This window comes from Centrocercus urophasianus, unplaced genomic scaffold (assembly GCF_019232065.1).
Source record: "Centrocercus urophasianus isolate 14NV4802_14NV808 unplaced genomic scaffold, USGS_Curo_1.0 seq_18, whole genome shotgun sequence".
NCBI classification, from domain to species: Eukaryota; Metazoa; Chordata; class Aves; order Galliformes; family Phasianidae; genus Centrocercus; species Centrocercus urophasianus.
This window is the reverse complement of record NW_024884733.1, coordinates 2,506,731-2,523,205: the sequence shown is the minus strand read 5'-3', so window position 1 is coordinate 2,523,205 and position 16,475 is coordinate 2,506,731. Positions and strand designations below refer to the sequence as shown.

General features: G+C 44.4%; 1 protein-coding gene across 1 annotated transcript in view; it reads left to right on the top strand.

Annotated features, from left to right (window-relative positions):
• CUNH1orf21 (chromosome unknown C1orf21 homolog) overlaps positions 1-15,248 on the top strand; it is an 86,657-nt gene extending 71,409 nt beyond the window's left edge. Inside the window, exons 4-6 of the mRNA XM_042820036.1 lie at positions 7,902-7,978; positions 10,608-10,668; positions 14,491-15,248. Of these exons, the coding sequence (XP_042675970.1) occupies positions 7,902-7,978; positions 10,608-10,668; positions 14,491-14,529 (177 nt within the window). The 3' untranslated portion in view covers positions 14,530-15,248. The remainder of the gene's footprint in view (positions 1-7,901; positions 7,979-10,607; positions 10,669-14,490) is intronic.
• The last annotated feature ends 1,227 nt before the right edge of the window (positions 15,249-16,475 follow it).

Genomic DNA, 16,475 nt, shown 5'->3' with positions numbered 1-16,475 from the left:
TCCCCTCCCCTCCCCTCCCCTTCCTCTGTGGGGGGGGGTTGGGGGGGATTAACTTCGAGAGTAAAAATAGTTGGTGGAGCTGTGTGCAGTTTCTCTCCATTTGCTTATGAGTCTCAGAGCTGCTGCCTGCAGAGAAATGCAGTCTCTGAATGCAGGAGGTCAACCTCACTGGTTTTTAGATGCCACATCAAAAACAAGAGTTTCTCTTGCTCTCTGGTGTGGCAATACACGTGATACATCCTGACTTCAGTAAAGCTTTAAATGCTGTGTCCAAAATGAGAAGCGAACTTTGTACGAAAGATGTAGGCAGATGGGAAAGAGCCCAGGGGGGAGTGACAAGAATAGGAGGCTTAGCAAACATAAGCTGTAATGGAAGATGGAATGAATTGATTTGTTTAGCCTAAAAGTACAAAAGGAAAATGCAAGTCACTTGGTACAGAAAAGGTTGCTTTAAAAGGTCAGCTTTCCTCCATGACCACAGACAGATGCCAGAAAACATTGGGCAAAGATTTAAGTTGATTATTAGGACAGCCATTGGAACTTTCAGGGTCACAAAGTGAAAGACAGGCTGTTGAGAAAACCCACAGGACTGGGATTTGGAGAATGGATTAGACAAAAATCCTTGAAGTAGTTTAGATATGTGCCCTCAGGTGGTGCAATTAGACAATGCTCTGAAATATATTCCTTCTGTGCTGGCTGAGACTTTGGGAAGCTTTCAGATGACAGAGCTTGCAGAGTTTCATAATGGTGTTTTCCTGGAGAAAAGGTGTACAAATTTCTGGCAAAAGAAGGCAGAGCTCCTTTTGAGTCTTTTCTGTGCCCACACCTACCTGTAAGGCTTGGGAAGAAGTAATGCAGGAAGTGAGATGATGGACTTTAAAATCAGGTGGGACAGTAAAAGGCTTATCGGGCACAGAATCACTCAGTTACTGTTGAGTCACAGAATCATTAAGGCTGAAAAAAAACCCACTGAGATCATCTAGTACAACAGTCAATATCTGTTAGACATCAGTATTTCCAGGCCTGTAATTGGATCTTAATGGAGTTTTTTTTAATCCAGTATTGGTTTGGATATCTTCTAATCTGCAGTATTGCGGGTATCCCAAGCTATTTCTCATTTATCCTGGATGGAATATGTTTACTCTGTTGGTGCTCCTTTTTGCTAACACCCAGGAGACACACTTATCTGCTCTTTTTCCAGGTAAACTTAGCACAAAAACTCAGCTTCCATTACTGATTTAAACAGCTTATAACATGTTTGAGCCATCTGTGACTTTCATTCTGCTGTATATCATATCTATTCTCAGTATCACTCAAGTAAATTTGTTTGGGGAATTCATAAAAAATCCATTTCTGAGGGCTAGAAACTCAGAAAGCGAGCAGGCTGCTGTGTTCTTTGTGAAATAAAAATATTTCTTTCTGCTGTTTGTGGAAAAACAAGGCAATGAAAAGATTGTACACACCCATAAGTCAGGTTCCATTCACAGCCATAGTACTCCCGTATGTCATAGTACGTGTCAAACAACAATATTCACACTATTAAGTTCTTTGAAGTGTAAGTTTTACCCATTCTTAGGAAAATTGCCAGGTAGCAAGAACTGTAGCTCTGTTCTGTTGGGTCTTAAATCTTGTGCCCTGTACAGCCTTCGAAGTTAATGCAAACAAAACAGCCACTGAGGAGATCAAAATACAGGCATTTAAATATGTGCCAGAGATGACATTTATGATTGCAGTCTACCAAAAATGTTCACCTTGAACAGAGAATGAGAGCTTATTGTAGTGAATTCCTGCTGTTTTGGAACATACATGGCTGTGGTTTTGTTCCCTTCATCAGACTCACAGCAAGTGGAAGATGCAGTTGGCCAGCAGTGGGCATTTGCAGCAGCACACCACCTGCTGCATGCGATGCTCCATGTGTTCAGAGTGTTTCCTGTGATGTCAGGCTGTGGGAATTGGAAAAACGTTGTGGGAATAACTGGTGTGGGAGTGCCTGTGTGTTAGGGACACATGGAGGTGGTTTCTGTATTGATGCTGCTGCTTTATGCATGAGAACCAGCCATGCAGGCTGTGCATCTCAAAACCTTCCCGTTGCAAGTACATTTGTATTGATGAGTAGTGCTATTGTAATTTTTCTGCCATGATACTTGTCAGGATTACTTCTTGCTGTTGTTTATTCTGCTTGCGTTTGGTTTAACTGTTTTTCTTGATTTGCACCATGTTTTCTAATTAGTTCAGTTTTTCTTCCTTGCTGACTTGGCAAGCGACGAACACAGAAGAGATTTGTGTTTACAGTTGAGCCTTAGATTTATCTCTGGTTGTACAAGGGGCAGAAATATCTTGAGAAAAGAGTAATGAACATTCATCAATGGTTGCTGAACATTTATGAGACCAGGCAGTGGATGCTGGCACAGTGGGGGGTTAGTGGTGCTCTTCAGCAGGTGTGACAGTGATAGTGGGTCACCTCTGTTGGTGCAGGTTTTCACAATCACAGCATGCAGGGTCTTCACTGCTGCATAGCTAACGGTGGTGACTGATGAAAAACATTGTTGTGTAGCTGGGAATTTGCCCTATCAAGTGCAGCTACTGTGCTCATTCTGTCCAGTTTCAATGGAAATACATCTGACCAACGTATATGTGGCCCAAGACAATTCCTCTTCACTCAAAGCAGCCTAGGCAAGCCAAAAGGTTGGACACCCGTGAGGTAGTGTATGGGAGCATTCAGAGTTGTGTTTGTCATTGGTCTTGGCTGGTTCTGTCTGTGCAGGAAGGTCTCAGGATCCTGTGCTTGTCTGTGCTGTTGGAGGCATCTTTCAGGGTGGGTGTAGGCACATTCTGCAAGCAGGCTGGCAAAGCCCAGTCTCTCCTCAGAAAAAATTTTGCATCCACCTATTTAAAAAGCCTGGAAATGATGCATTTGGCTCTCTAGATATTTTCTCTTGCATGTCTTTGAAGGACATAAAGCTCTTCAAACCGATCTCACTAAGAACCTCTGCAAAAATTGCAGTAGCAATAACCTGCTTGTCATTCCAGCAAAGTGCCTTCTTGGAGCACAAACTAATGGATATGTGTCCTGATGCAAACAGGCTGCTTAACACACCAGATTGCTTCTAAGGCTCTATGTTTATTCCTGGTCATAAATGTTTTACAGACTTCATGCCATGCCCTTGTTTCATGCTTAATGCCAGCTTTTTCCACATTACTACACTTGCTGGAAAACTGCTTTCAGGAGATATCCATGAAAAATTTCAGAGCACGAGTAATATATACATTTGCTATAAATAACTATATTTCTATAAAGAGCTTGTTAAGAGGGAGAGAATAATTAATGACACAGGCTTAAAAAGCAGTAAGATAACTTTGAGCCAGGGTGGCTGTACAGTCCAGAAGACTGACATACCTGCAAAAGAGCAAAAGTAAGGTTGGTTGTGCTTTCTGTTGCCAAGTGCCCTAAAATCCTTTAAAGTTTCCTCCAGAGCCAGTCTGGTCTTTTAAAACTCGATCCATCTATTTTTTATTTGCTAGATAAAACTTTCAACCATCCTGGCGTACCAGAGCCATTAAAGATGGGGTGTTGTAGGAGGGTTGGTGAGCAGGTCTCCATTTTCCTTGCAGTATTTCTGGGCATCTCTCAGTGTGAGCAAATATCCTTCACGCCCTGAAGCAGTCCCAAACTATGTGCTGTACAGAACGGTGAGGGATAGTTTTCAGGCTCTTGCAGAGCAGTTGTACAGGGGTCATTCCTCAACTTATTTTTGCAGGCTTTTGCCTTCTGGAAATCTTGTAGACATTCCCCTTTATCTGCCTCCCATCCTGGAGTACCACCAAACATGGAAGAGCCGAGAAGCCCTGATGTTCAGGGCAGCACCATCCTCCTGTTGCAGAACAGAGGCACTTTGCAGGCGACTTCTACTTTCTTGGAAGGGACCCCTTCAAGTGTGAAGTTTGGCAGCGTGTCTGCATGAAGGAGCTTGGAGATAGAAACATTTTTATTTTTCTGGATGGGAAGATTCAAATGTGCAATCCCCACACATTTTTTGGGTGAAACAAGAATAGAATGGCAAAGTTCAGCTGAGAGGTTCTGAAGGAAATGGCTGCTCGTATTTATCGTTTCTGTTTCTCACCAGTCGTTTTGTCTGTTTAACTGCCTTTGTTTCCTGCCTTCGATCCATCTCTTCCTACATCAGTATTTCAGTTCATCTTTAGCCTTCCTGGTATGTGATTACTCTAAAAAATCCATTGGAATTCCCATAACCAAGTAATCAAGGCTTTCTAATGTGCACAGTGAAGGAGGAGGGGTTGAAAAGCTGATGGGGAGGTTTAAAAACTTCTTGCTGTTAGACCTAGTAAATATTAATGCCTTTAAAAACCCCTTAGTGGTCGGAAATTCTCTTTTATTTTTTTTTCTGCTCTTCAGTGATCATAGAATCATAGAATGGCCTGGGTTGAAAAGGACCGCAGTGTTTCAACCCTCTGCTATGTGCAGGGTCACCAACCACCAGACCAGGCTGCCCAGAGCCACATCCGTGAACTGTCTTTAGATATTCAGGAGAAGTCCTTTGACTTTCTCCAGAGGGAGCTCTTTTCTTCCTCTTCTTTTTTTCTTTTCTTCTCAACTTTACATTTTTGGATGATTTTTCACATTTGTTTGGATCCCGCAGCCTTACTTGAGCATAATTGGCTCATTAGGTTTTCTGCTATTAATCACCCCTGATCTTTGCTTCTTCAAAGGCACTTAAAAAAGCAGCTACAAATTACTGCTCTAACTCATCTTACTTTCAGCTGAATGTGCAAGCTAATCCAGTGAATAAGCCAATCTAAGGAAAAAGCAGATCCTTCCAGCCCTTGTAATCAATACTTTAAATCATATTTTGCTGAGCAAGATTGAGCAGGTGTGTGTGTGCTCTCCTCCGTATTCCGCATTTCTGGAGCTGCAGTCCATACAGTAATACCACCCAGTTATACCTAGCAAGGAGGAGTGAGTTTCAGGATGATTGTAGTGAGTTTGAGAAAGCTACTGATAAAAGCATAGGATTTCTTTCTGCCAAATCTGGCTTATGATCCTGGCGTTTCTGCAGGCTGCATGCGTGATGTTGGCAAGGTTCAAAGAATCTGATTTTCTTCCAGCAGTACCTTCCCACATGTTTCTGCCTCCCTTTTCTTTCCATGCTTAAATGGCCACGATTTCAACCTGAAATCTTCAGGTTTTGAGCTCTCCCTGTCTATTATGTAAGGGTAGAACTTAACAAACGTACTCAAAAAATTATTTTCTGGTGTCAGATTTATTGAGAATGATCTTTTGTAGGGAGAAGGCACCATGAGCAAGCCCTTCCTTCTTAGCTGAGGAAATCAAGCCTGATATCTATTGCAAGGTGCTGCCCAGGACTGGGGCAATGCATGCATCAGCCATGGAGCAACACCAGCACCCACTGACTGCTTTCATGCGTCCATCAGCCTGTGTGAAAGCCCACACCGTGACCTACCAGCAGTCACAGACGTCTGGGAGGGATCAGAGTTTGAGCCAACGTTGGCTTTTCTCACAGCTGATGTTGAGAGACTTACTGTGGAAGAGTGATGGCACGGATAGGAGGAAGGTGGGCTCTGTGTGTCAGCACCGTCCACACTCCAGCTGCGTCAATACAAAGAGGCTCATTTTGCTGGCATTCAGTTCTCCTGTTCTGTGCCTTTTCCCCTGTCTGGTTGCATATTTTTTCAACTACCATAACTTTAGAGAGAAACGATTGAAGACCAACATGTGACTGCTGGTTAATGAAAATCAGCCATTAGGTGGCAGAATTGCTAATTGCATCTTTAACTGATTTCTTTCTGGCCTGTCTCATCAGTTAAGGAAAGAAACACGTGGAACAAAATGCAGTCTCTTCATTAAATACGTGGGTGTTTATGAGAGCATCTTGAGTTGTTAGCAGCTCACCTCTGTCCTTCTGTAGACACCTTAAGAAAATACCTGAAGTGCCAGTGCTGCTAGAGATGGCTTTGGAAGCACCAAGGGAAATGCTGACAGAGATTTAATTACAATGGCAGGAGTGGCTGTTGCTGTGTTAATAGCAGCTGGTGGTGCAGTCACTGCCATCTGTTAATGCCCCAAAATTGTAATATGGCACATCCTTTATGGAGGAATTAACAGTAATTTATGTATCTATCAAATGAAATCACCTTGATTTGCTGACAGCTTTACCTTGATAATGATTAATTGCAAAATAATGGGGAGTTAAATGTACCACTGTGAGCGTTTTTAACATAAGCTAGATAATGCCCCTGTCTAAGTACAGCATCCTGGAGGGTTTATTTTTGAAGTGCTGGTGAGGGGCATTATTTGATGCATTTCCTTCCAATAATCCGTATAAGCAGAGCTAGGTTAAGGGCTGAATTTAGCATATTAATTTCTATTTGCAGCAGATTCGGACTCTAAAAACACTTGTGGTTCTGCCGATGCGTGCTACCTTATGAAATGTTAATGACTGCTCTTATGCTTCAAAAAGAGAGAAAATGAGGCTGAACTGAAAGGAGGGCCTCTGCAACCCAGGGTGGGTGAGCCTGGGGCAGCAGAACGCCAAGTGAATGAGCAGACCAAGTGTGTGTCTCATGGCTCCCAGTTCGTCTGGCTGCGCTCTAAGTCAGAATCCAAACCATTCATTTCTGATGAATCAGTTTCTCTTCCAAGTGATGGAAGGGAATATTCCATCTGAGTATACTCTGAGGAGTTATTTTTGAATATCAGCTTCTGTCGAAGCCTTTATTTTGGTCAGTGTGATGAACTATCAGTGCCATAAATAGCAGTGAAAAATGAAGTACCGAGCTGATTGGGGGCCCTGTTGGTTTTCATTTCCCTCCCAACTCCTTTTGTTTGTTCCTGCTGAACAGCAGATGGAGGAGGTGACATGTTCTCTGGTTAGGTAGAAGAATTGTATGTAATAAACAATGGAGGAGTGTTAATTATCAGAAGCAGTAGGAGGGAAAGAGTAAACTTTGCATTATTGAAGTCAAGTGAACTCAAAATCTATTTCCTTCTTCCTGGGTAAGTAAGTCAGTCACCCACAGTTGGAATCATAGAGTCACTGGATCACCGAGGTTGGAGAAGACCTGCAGGATCATCCAGTGCAGCTGTCTGCCTATCACCAGTAGTGCTCACAATTATAAAATGATTTTAAAGCAAACGGTTCTGTCCTGTTCTGCTGCTTTGGCTTTCCAGTGCAGGGATCCAAGGAAGGCTGTGGCTGGGGCAGGTGGATGTTTGCTAGGACTTGGGATAGAGGCTTCTTTCTCCCTCACTTTATTTTCATTCAAGGCACTGTTTTCTGTTAGGGATGATTAGAAGGCATGCATTAAACAGTGTTAAATTTGCTGAGGCAGTTGATGCTTACAGGTCTTGTAGAATTATTCATTAAAATATTAAATGCTAGACAGCCTGCCTTTTTTTAAAATTCAGTGATTTAGTGTCCCTCTTAAAAATCACGTGTGTGATTCAGACATCTAAAGACTAAATAAGACAAAACAAAACCATCAAAATTACACACAGAAACATTGATTCTTGGGTTCGCATTCCCTAAATTGTCACTGAAGTGATGGGGATGGATTTGCTTGGCAGGAAGGCTGCAAGTTTGACTCAGCTCCCTCCCACCAGCTATCCCAAGCACACCATGCAGACTGGAGGGGCTTCTGCAGGGATTGTTTCACACTTTCCCACCCAGGACGATGGCCCTGCATCTTACAAGGCTGTAGCATCAGTGGTGTTGCCTTCAATTTTGTTTCTGGTGAGCTTTTCTCGTTTGGTTGCACAGGTGGCAGGGAGCAGCAGAGTGTGACACTGTGATGAGAAATGCTTGCGTGCTTTGTTGCTTGATAAATGCTGATGATATCTCTGTTGTGTTTTCTGTGTGTTCCAGGAAAAAAGTGCCAGTTCAAATGTAAGACTTAAATCTAATAAAGAGATCCCAGGATTAGTACATCAACCCAGAGCAAAGTAAGTTCAGTTGTTTTTATTTAATTTTAATACAAACAATTGTGGAATTGAAGTAGTATCTGTGGCCCAGTTAAGCCAATTGGTGGTTCGAGCAGCCCTAAATCCATACCCACTTGAACTAAATCAGGTAAGAGCAATGTTGGCATCAGCCTCCTGCAGTGTCCTGTCCCTCGCACAGCTGAGATGCAGCACTCAAACGTGTGTGAGAAGCACCTTGCCAAGCCTTACAGGAATACCATACTGTGTTACTTCTCAGTTTTTCATGTTTTACACACAGACAAATGTATTTGTGCACTGGTGTTCCTGATCACTAGCAGCTAAGTTCCCAGGGAAGCTTTTGCTGGCTCTTGGCTTAAGGTAGCAGACATAGAGCCTGTCAGACCCCTGGGAGAACCCCTTCCATTTCAAACAGTGAGGTTGTTTCTTGGAATGAAGGTTGATTCGCAGCTGAGATGGCCTGGCTGAGATCAGTCCACGTGGCATATGCCGTGAAATATTTAGCTTCTATGGCAGGGTTGTTACTGGTGGTAGTTACTTGTTTCTTATCTAATTTACCATTATGTTTTAATCACTAATTGGATTGAAGATAACACTGTGAGGAGCCATATATCAGGTTCTTAACAGAGAGACGATAAACCTTTGCTGCTGAGTTTTGAACATCAGCAGTAATGCTGTTCTTTATGCTCTGCCTTCAGGACACTTATTAACTTAAACTTGCCACATACCAGGTGCACTGTATGCAGTTTCACTAATTTCCTAATGAACTGACAGTGTAATTCAGTCTCCTTTCGAACAGAGGAGACAAAGTGCTTTGGATGTAATTGCAAAGAAATTTGCAGCAAGGAGGTGAGGGTAGAACCACCATTCAGCAAAGCAAAGCTGTGCTTTGTTACTGCAGCTTGCTCCTTCCCAGCAGGGTCAAAGATGTATTCCAGTGCTTTGATATCAAGCACAGTTGTCTTCTTCTGTGCCTGCAAGTGTTAGTCAGCCTGGGCCAAAAGGAGCCCTTCTTTTTGAAGAGTCCCCTCTTGTAGTGCATCCAGGGCAGCGTGGAAAAGGGCAGCTTAACTAAAGGAGCAGAAACAGGCAGGTAAATGGCAAGGAGTTTCTTTTAGCACCCTTGCAAGAATGGGTGTTATTTCAAATTGAAAAGCAGACCAAAGTAAGATTGTGAGGGCTTCTCCTGTACATAGGAGGATTGCGGTTTCTACATCTGCAGCCCTGGAATTCTAAAGCAATATGTAAGGAGCCAGCAGTAAATTTAGGGGGACTTTGGCAAGGCCATGGAGCTGGTCCTTCCTTGCCATACTGGGTGCTAGTGAAGCTGTACCTTCATGGGGCTTCGTCCTTGCATCTTGCCCTTACAAACCAACTGACATCTTGGAGAATCCTATTTTGTGGTAAAATGTGTTCCATCAGCCAGGCACGGAATATTTAAAACACAAATGTGCTTCCTGATGTTTTCTGATTTCTTTCTGGGGAAGAAGATTTCTTCATGTTTTGGTCATCAGAGCAGCAGCCTTTGCCAACAGCTGTTTCTGTCCAATGGTGATGCTTGGGGACTGAATTCTGCAATCTTCTGGGGACTTTAAGTGTAGGAATTTTTCATCTGCTTCCAAAAATTACATTATCATCTGTAGAGTAAGTGGGTCTTCAGGGCCAGGAATCTGCCTGGCCAGAGGACAGATGGCAAGATTTGCTGCCCCATATAAGCATGTTGTCCCCATTACCATTGAAGAAAAGCTCCAAGATCTGTGTGTCCTTCAGACTACCTGGCATCGCTGTTGTGACTGGCACCAGTCTCCCATTCCTTCTCCCTCTGCTCTTTTTCCTTCCTGCCTGCAGTGCCTGGCATTTCTCTGCAGACCCCACATGCCCAGGGCTCTGCTGCAGTTCCAGAGGAAGCTCCACCCCTGTGTTGCAGAAGGGATGTTGTTATTTCAGGAAAGAGGCTCTTACCACCCCATAGCATAAATAGAGCAGACACACCCCAAGCATTGTCTGCTTCACATCCTCACCTTCATCTCCTCACTCTTTCCCTTTGTGTCTGCCCTTGCTGTATTTTGGGATCACAGGTCACCCCTGGGGAAGGGCTTGTTGTCTGGTGCAACCATCAAGTGTTTGACAGCCAGAAGCTGTCTTTTCCAGTCCTATTCACCAATGCAGAACCCTCTCACTAAATGCTGAGCCTCTTGATGCTGTAGATTTGATTGATGTGAATGGTCTGTGAGGTCACCCAAGCTGAGCCTGAGGCCACACTTGAGTACTTGCCCAGCTGTAGTGGGGCAGAGAGGTTTTGCAGAACAAGGCTGTGATTTGGACCTTCATCTCACATTGCAGGCACTTTGTGCTGGTGAAGCTGGCAGTCTTCAGTGCTTTGTTTTGAGGGGGCTTTTCCAGCCCAATGAGAGGGAGTGGGCTGTCAGGTTTCCTCTGGATACGTGTGGATGCTGGTTACCATCCCAGGTCTAGCACACATGCAGAATCAAATGCAGGAATGTCTTCTATAGAGCAAAATCATGAAGTGATGTGTTTTTCCATGGAAGTAACACTTAAAGCTGGGTCATTGTGAGTGTTTTTTAAATGGAAAAAGTTCTGTTGGTACTGATGCTCTGCCTTTGCTTTTCAGCATGCACATCTCTGAAAGCCAACAAGAATTCTTCAGAATGCTCGATGAAAAAATTGAAAAGGTAAGGAGCTGTAAAGTTCTGTTTTGATCCTGTTTTCCCAGCTCTGTGGGGAGGAAAAGTGGGCACTGCTGTGGCATCTGTGTCCTACACTTCTCCAAGGGTCTTGAACAAATGCATTAATCCTGTAAATATCGAGCTGCTTTCTCTGTAAAGCATCACCTTCCAGAATGTGAAATGCATCATCTCCAATGAAATTAGTTTTCCAAAGATGTTTCTTATCTGCAGACCAGAGCATCTGATGGCTGTATCTAGTTAATAGAATTCAGGTTAGTTTTGTTTTCTAGGTTTGTTCTGGGGCAGTAGTGCCATTTGTTCACCAGCTGCCACACTGGAGATGCAGCTGACTGTCTCCTCGCTTTGGATCACGCTCTCAGATCCTTGCAGATGTTCTCTGGGGCTCTTACACTGCTTTGCTATATAGATCAGGGGGCTGCCAATTAAGATGAAATATGCTGTCTTACATGTCAAAGAGACAGACAGCTTCTGTGCATTTCAAGCTGCTGATGTCATCTAATACAGTTGAGTTACATGAGTTATCGTGAGCGTGATAAGAATTACAGAGAAAATTAAAAGTTTATTTTGGACTTAGCAAAAAGAGGGCTGGCTGAAATGAAATGTCTTTAATCCAAGCGTGGAATCCAAAGGACACAGGCTGACAGCTTGGCAACTGAAAATAAATAGTGTTTATGAGTCCTAGAGGTCAAAAAAGCCTTGATGCAAAGACCTGGAGAATTTTCCTGGGAGAAATTCCATCCCTTGCTGGCACCCATCATGTGCCATGTTCCTAGCTGCAAGTATTGGCATCGCAGAGCTGATTTTACTTGTGTAAAAATGGCCCAAAGGTAAAAATCAGAATGTCAAATGCAGTGCAGGATGCTTCTGCCTACCAAAATTCAATGTCAAAACACTGTGAGGCATTTGAAGGGAGACATCTGTTAGTGCCTCTGTTTGAGTGTCTGTCCTTATGAGAGGAGCTAGAACCAAACTGCTTACATGGAACTTGATGTAATTATGAAAATTAAATCCATCGGATTTGTAGGAAGAAATCCCAGTATAAAGCTCAGTGCTGAATGCTGAGCTATGAAGGCAGTCAGCTGCATTTCAGTTCTTCTAGGCCTTTAAGCAGGGTGCCAGAATGTGGGGGAAAAAAACAAAAAAAAAGAAGAGGGAGAGAAAACCTGATAAGAAGACAGGGATATAAATATGGGAGGTTATGGAGTAGCTGGGCAGAGTGGGGACAGGAGAAATTGTGTATCCAAAGCAAGGCACAAACCCCACAAGGAGGTGCGAGTGGCACCAGATAAAGGGCGATGTGTGTGTGCCCAGGGGAGGAATGGACAGCACCTGGGGGAAGCTGCTGCACTCATCCTGGTGGGAGAAACCTGGCTGTGAATTACTGTCTGTGGCTGTGAAGGTCAAACCATGTCCTTGTTATGAGTCCTGGTCTTCACCGCATTGAATTTTCTCCTGAGTGCAGTCATTGCAAGCTCAAGGCCTTAGATTTGAACACTCTTTGGCTTCTGTCCTGTCAGGGCTTCTGGGAAGGCGTGGAGTAAAAGAAATGTCAACAGCCAGTTTGGAAAACTTACTTTATTGAGCATCTTGACAATGGCCATCACAAATAAAGGTCTCAAAAATGACTGCTTTCTCTGAATCCTGCCTGCGGAGCAGTAAACGATCATCAGAAATTCTTATTTAAACATGTATCATTCCTGTAGGCCGAGGCACAGTATGTAGGACTGGTTCCATCCCTCCTGGTATTTGGGTAGAGGAGAAATTGCCCAAGGGCTCAAGGGGTTTGTGCTCAGGCCACACCGTCCTTCTTCAGCATTGCCTGGAGAGCTGATAAACTTTGTTGTTACTGATAAAAATCCCATTAGGGAATAAAGGGTAGACAAAAGCTTCTGTTCTGAAAACAAACTAAAAAAAAATGTCTTCTCAGATCAACATATAACCCTAGTGAAACTGGTGATTTTCTTGTGCAAGCTGCCAAGCCAGGCTGCCTTGCCTTTGCTCCAGTGTTGTTCCTGGCTGCCATAAAACAAACTGCCTTTTGTCATCAGGCTTTGCAACAGAGCTGTGTTCCACCTTGGTGATGGCAGAGAAGGGAAGGGGGTGGAGGAGCAGCTGCAGGGCTGCTTGGGTTCCTTGCTCCCTCCCAGTGCCATCCACCTTCCCTCAGCTGCTGAGCTGGCGGGAGGCTGGCCTGCTGCCTGCAGTGTGGGAAACCAAGGGTTTCCCTGTAAAAAATAGAATGATAGAACGGTTTGGATTGGAAGGAACCTTTAAAATCATCTGGTTGCATCCCCTTGCCATAGGGAGGGACACCTCCCACCAGATCAAGTTGCTCACAGCCCCATCCAGTCTGGCCTTGAATTGCTCCAGGGAGGGGGCATTCACAGCCTCACTGGGCAACCTGTTCCAGTGTCTCACTGCCCTCACAATAAACAATGTCTTCCTAATATCTAGTCTAAATGTACCCTCTTCTAGTTTCAAGCCATTTCCCTCATCCTGTCTCCACATGCCCCTCCCCACCAGCAAATACAGCCACCTTTGGCTGTAACGTAGTGCAGCGGGGCCTTTTCACCTTGCAGTTGGGCATTGCCACAACCTGGGCTTTGAGTTTGCTTTTTGGGGTCTCTCTGTGTAGAGCTGAGGGTGCAAGGCCTGCCTGGTGGTCCCCAGCACTGATGGATTTGGGCATCACTGTGAAGGCAATATTTCTGCATCCCACCAGCCACTTCTCCTTCTGAATCAAAGAATGAATTTGTTTCTTTCTGGGTCAGAGGCTGCTGAGTTGAAATGAGGGCTGATCAGTCCCTTGGGACTTCTGGTCGTACAGAGGAAGCCCTGTCATTAATGCTGTGGGGCCGCAGGCAGCTGTGTAAGTGCTGGGCACAGAGGAGGGGCCCTCCAGCAAGGTGAGCTCAGTATCGTCAGGGGGACTTTAATTGCAGAATATTTTGTCACCAACACGTGCCCTACATCAGTTATGCACCCCAAGAAGCCTCTGTTCTTTCCACCTCCCCCCCTTTTTTCTTTTGGAAAAGGGCAGGCACCCGTTCTGTTCTGTGGCTCAGCTTGATTCCCAGCTGACACAGCCCAGTATGTGGGACCAAAGGGGATAGTCCAGAGGTGAAGGTTTTCAATCCCAGATTTGAGGCACCCGTTTTACTCAGGGTATTTTGGGTGGTTTGTGCATTCAGAAGCTGAGCTCCGGCTGTTTCTTCCCAAGGCTGATATCCTGGGAGATGCTGCTGAGTTTTGGATGATACGGGAAGTGCAGCACACCTGCTCTGCACAAAAGCTGTGGTTGTTGAAGCTTAACTTGTTTTCCTTCATTGTGCAACTATGATTTCAATATGAATAGTGTCTTTTGCTCTTTTGTTAAGCTCTTGCTGAGGTTATGTGATGCAGTGCCTCCATGCGTAGCGTTGCTCATTTGATTATGCACTTGGTTGCTTTTGCATTGGAGACTGCGCTGTAGTGATGGATCTGTAAGGCTGCATACATCCAGGTGTGTCATTACTCAGAGAAGCTTTGTAAATCAGTGGTTTGGACTCCCCTGGGATTCAGAATGGGGAATGAAAAGCACAGGATTTGCAGGGGCAGAAAGGGAGCGGCTTCCTGTCCTGGTGCCGTGCAGGTCCTCCAGAAATGGCTGTTGGAGTCGTGCTGACATCACTCCCTGTTTTTCAGCTGTCTGCCCGGCTCTGAACATTTACAGACCTGAAATACGTGGTCTGTATGTAAGTGTTGTTTGTGGCTTTGTGGCTTTCTATCTCAGCAAGTCATTAACCTGTCTGGCTTTTTTCCTTGCAGGGTCGTGATTATTGTTCAGAAGAGGAGGATGTCACATAGTGCCAATTCTGCCAATCAAACCAGGAATACTACTGTGTAAATAGATTACAACCCAGTTGAGACCTTTTGGAAGTCTTCTAGAGCAAACAGCACTACATAAAAGAAGATCATTTCCACATTATATGCTCCATTCAGTTACAGTGTTTCTTAATGAACAGATGAGGAATATTGCTAAGGACTCATAAGGAACTATTTTTGTTGCTGCTAGTTAAAACTTGTTGCAACTTTTCACCTTCTCTGTGTCCAGATGCGCAGCAGATCCTTAAAGTTAATCTGAAAGACGGTGTTGATTTTATTAAGGCCTCTGGCCTGTTTTCTATCAGGTGAGGTAGTGTTACACAGCTTCCATAAGTGAACATTCAAGCATCTGAGAAACACCCTTACGCTGTCTGTCAGTCCGCGTGCGGCCGGAGTGCTTATTCATGCTGGTGATTTCAAGCTTTGGAGATGGGATGTTTTGCCATGGCAGGCCTTGTTTCTCTGCTGAGAAGAAGCTGAGAAACTATTATCCATTAAAAGCATGTTATCACTGAAATGCTGGAAAGTGATGCAAGAGCAAGAATTTGTATTTTAAGAGGAAAAGAGTTTCATTTAATAGGTATCTTAATCAAGGACTAAGCTTGCAGTATTGGCTTTGCTGAGCACGAATGGGAGTGTGATCACAATCATTTTGAATCTCTTTTTTTCTAAGAAAATAAACATTTTACTGTTTTTATGTATCCTTGTCTTTTCCCATTCGTGTAATGTTCACGTTCCGAGAGCCCGGGGGCTGGGAAGGCAAAACCAGCCCTGGGCATTTATGGCAGTGGATCTCATCTGTGAAAGCAGTGCTGTGCCAACGGGGTGCATCTGCTGCATCTCCTGTAGAGTTTATTTTTCCAGATGATACAGAGGGGATGCTGTCTTCTCAAAAGCAGATGTGAAGTTTTTAACAAATACTGTCATGAGTTTACAAAAAACAACAAACAACTCTTAAAAAAGTGGAAAAAAGACAACTTTTGTATGTATTCCTTCAAAGGTGATTGTTACCTGTACCAGTATTTACCCTTCCCACTTAGACAGCGCCAGTTCTGCAGTGCGTCCCAAAGAGCAGCTTTCTCAGTGAGCTGCAGGACGTGGGGTTCGTATTGATGCCATGGTTCCCAGCTGGAGGGCTGCTCCTGTGGGATCTGCCACAAGGCTGCACAACAGCCTCGAGTTCTGACACAGTGGGGCGCTCAGCCCAAACCCTTTAAAAGTGACCATTTCTCTGGCCTGGGTCACAGGGCCTTCTGCAAAACAGATCCTCCTGAAGGCTGTCGGCTGAAAGCCCCTCTCTTCTGATTTCCAGAGATCTCTAAAACACATTGGAATTCCATCACCAGCTCTTTCACAGTCACAGCACTGCATTCCACCAATAGCTTTCCATGTAAAAGCTCAGCAAAGAGGGTCCTCCCAGTGGGTTTTATCCTTCGCATTGGTGGCCTGTTGATGGCCAAGAACTGCTGGCCAGTTCTTGAATCCTCGCTCTGTTTTGCAGCCATTTTGGCAGCAGCTTTGGCAGCACAGCTCTTTTTGAGCATCCCGTTCTCCCTGGAGATGAGTTTTTGCTCCTTTCCCCCATGCAGTCATGCTGGGTAGGGCTCTTGGGGTCTCTCAGTGCTGCAGAGCCATTTGAGTCTTCAGATGGTAGGGGAGGACTGTACCCTCACGTATATTTTTTTTGCATAATTCATAGCAGCTCTTGAGCAGGTAAGCATGCAAAGGAGATTCAAGAGATTGCATATTTGAATTATTTAAACATTTTAATTAATAAAGAGCTCTGGGGTTGATCCCACCAGAAGTGCTTCACAAAGCCTTTGTGGGTTATGCAGGCGGAGTTGAGCTGGGTCCTTGATAAACACGGTTCATTTTCTAAGCACTGAACATCTCACTTACAGATTTCACATACGGATGTTGTGTTGCAG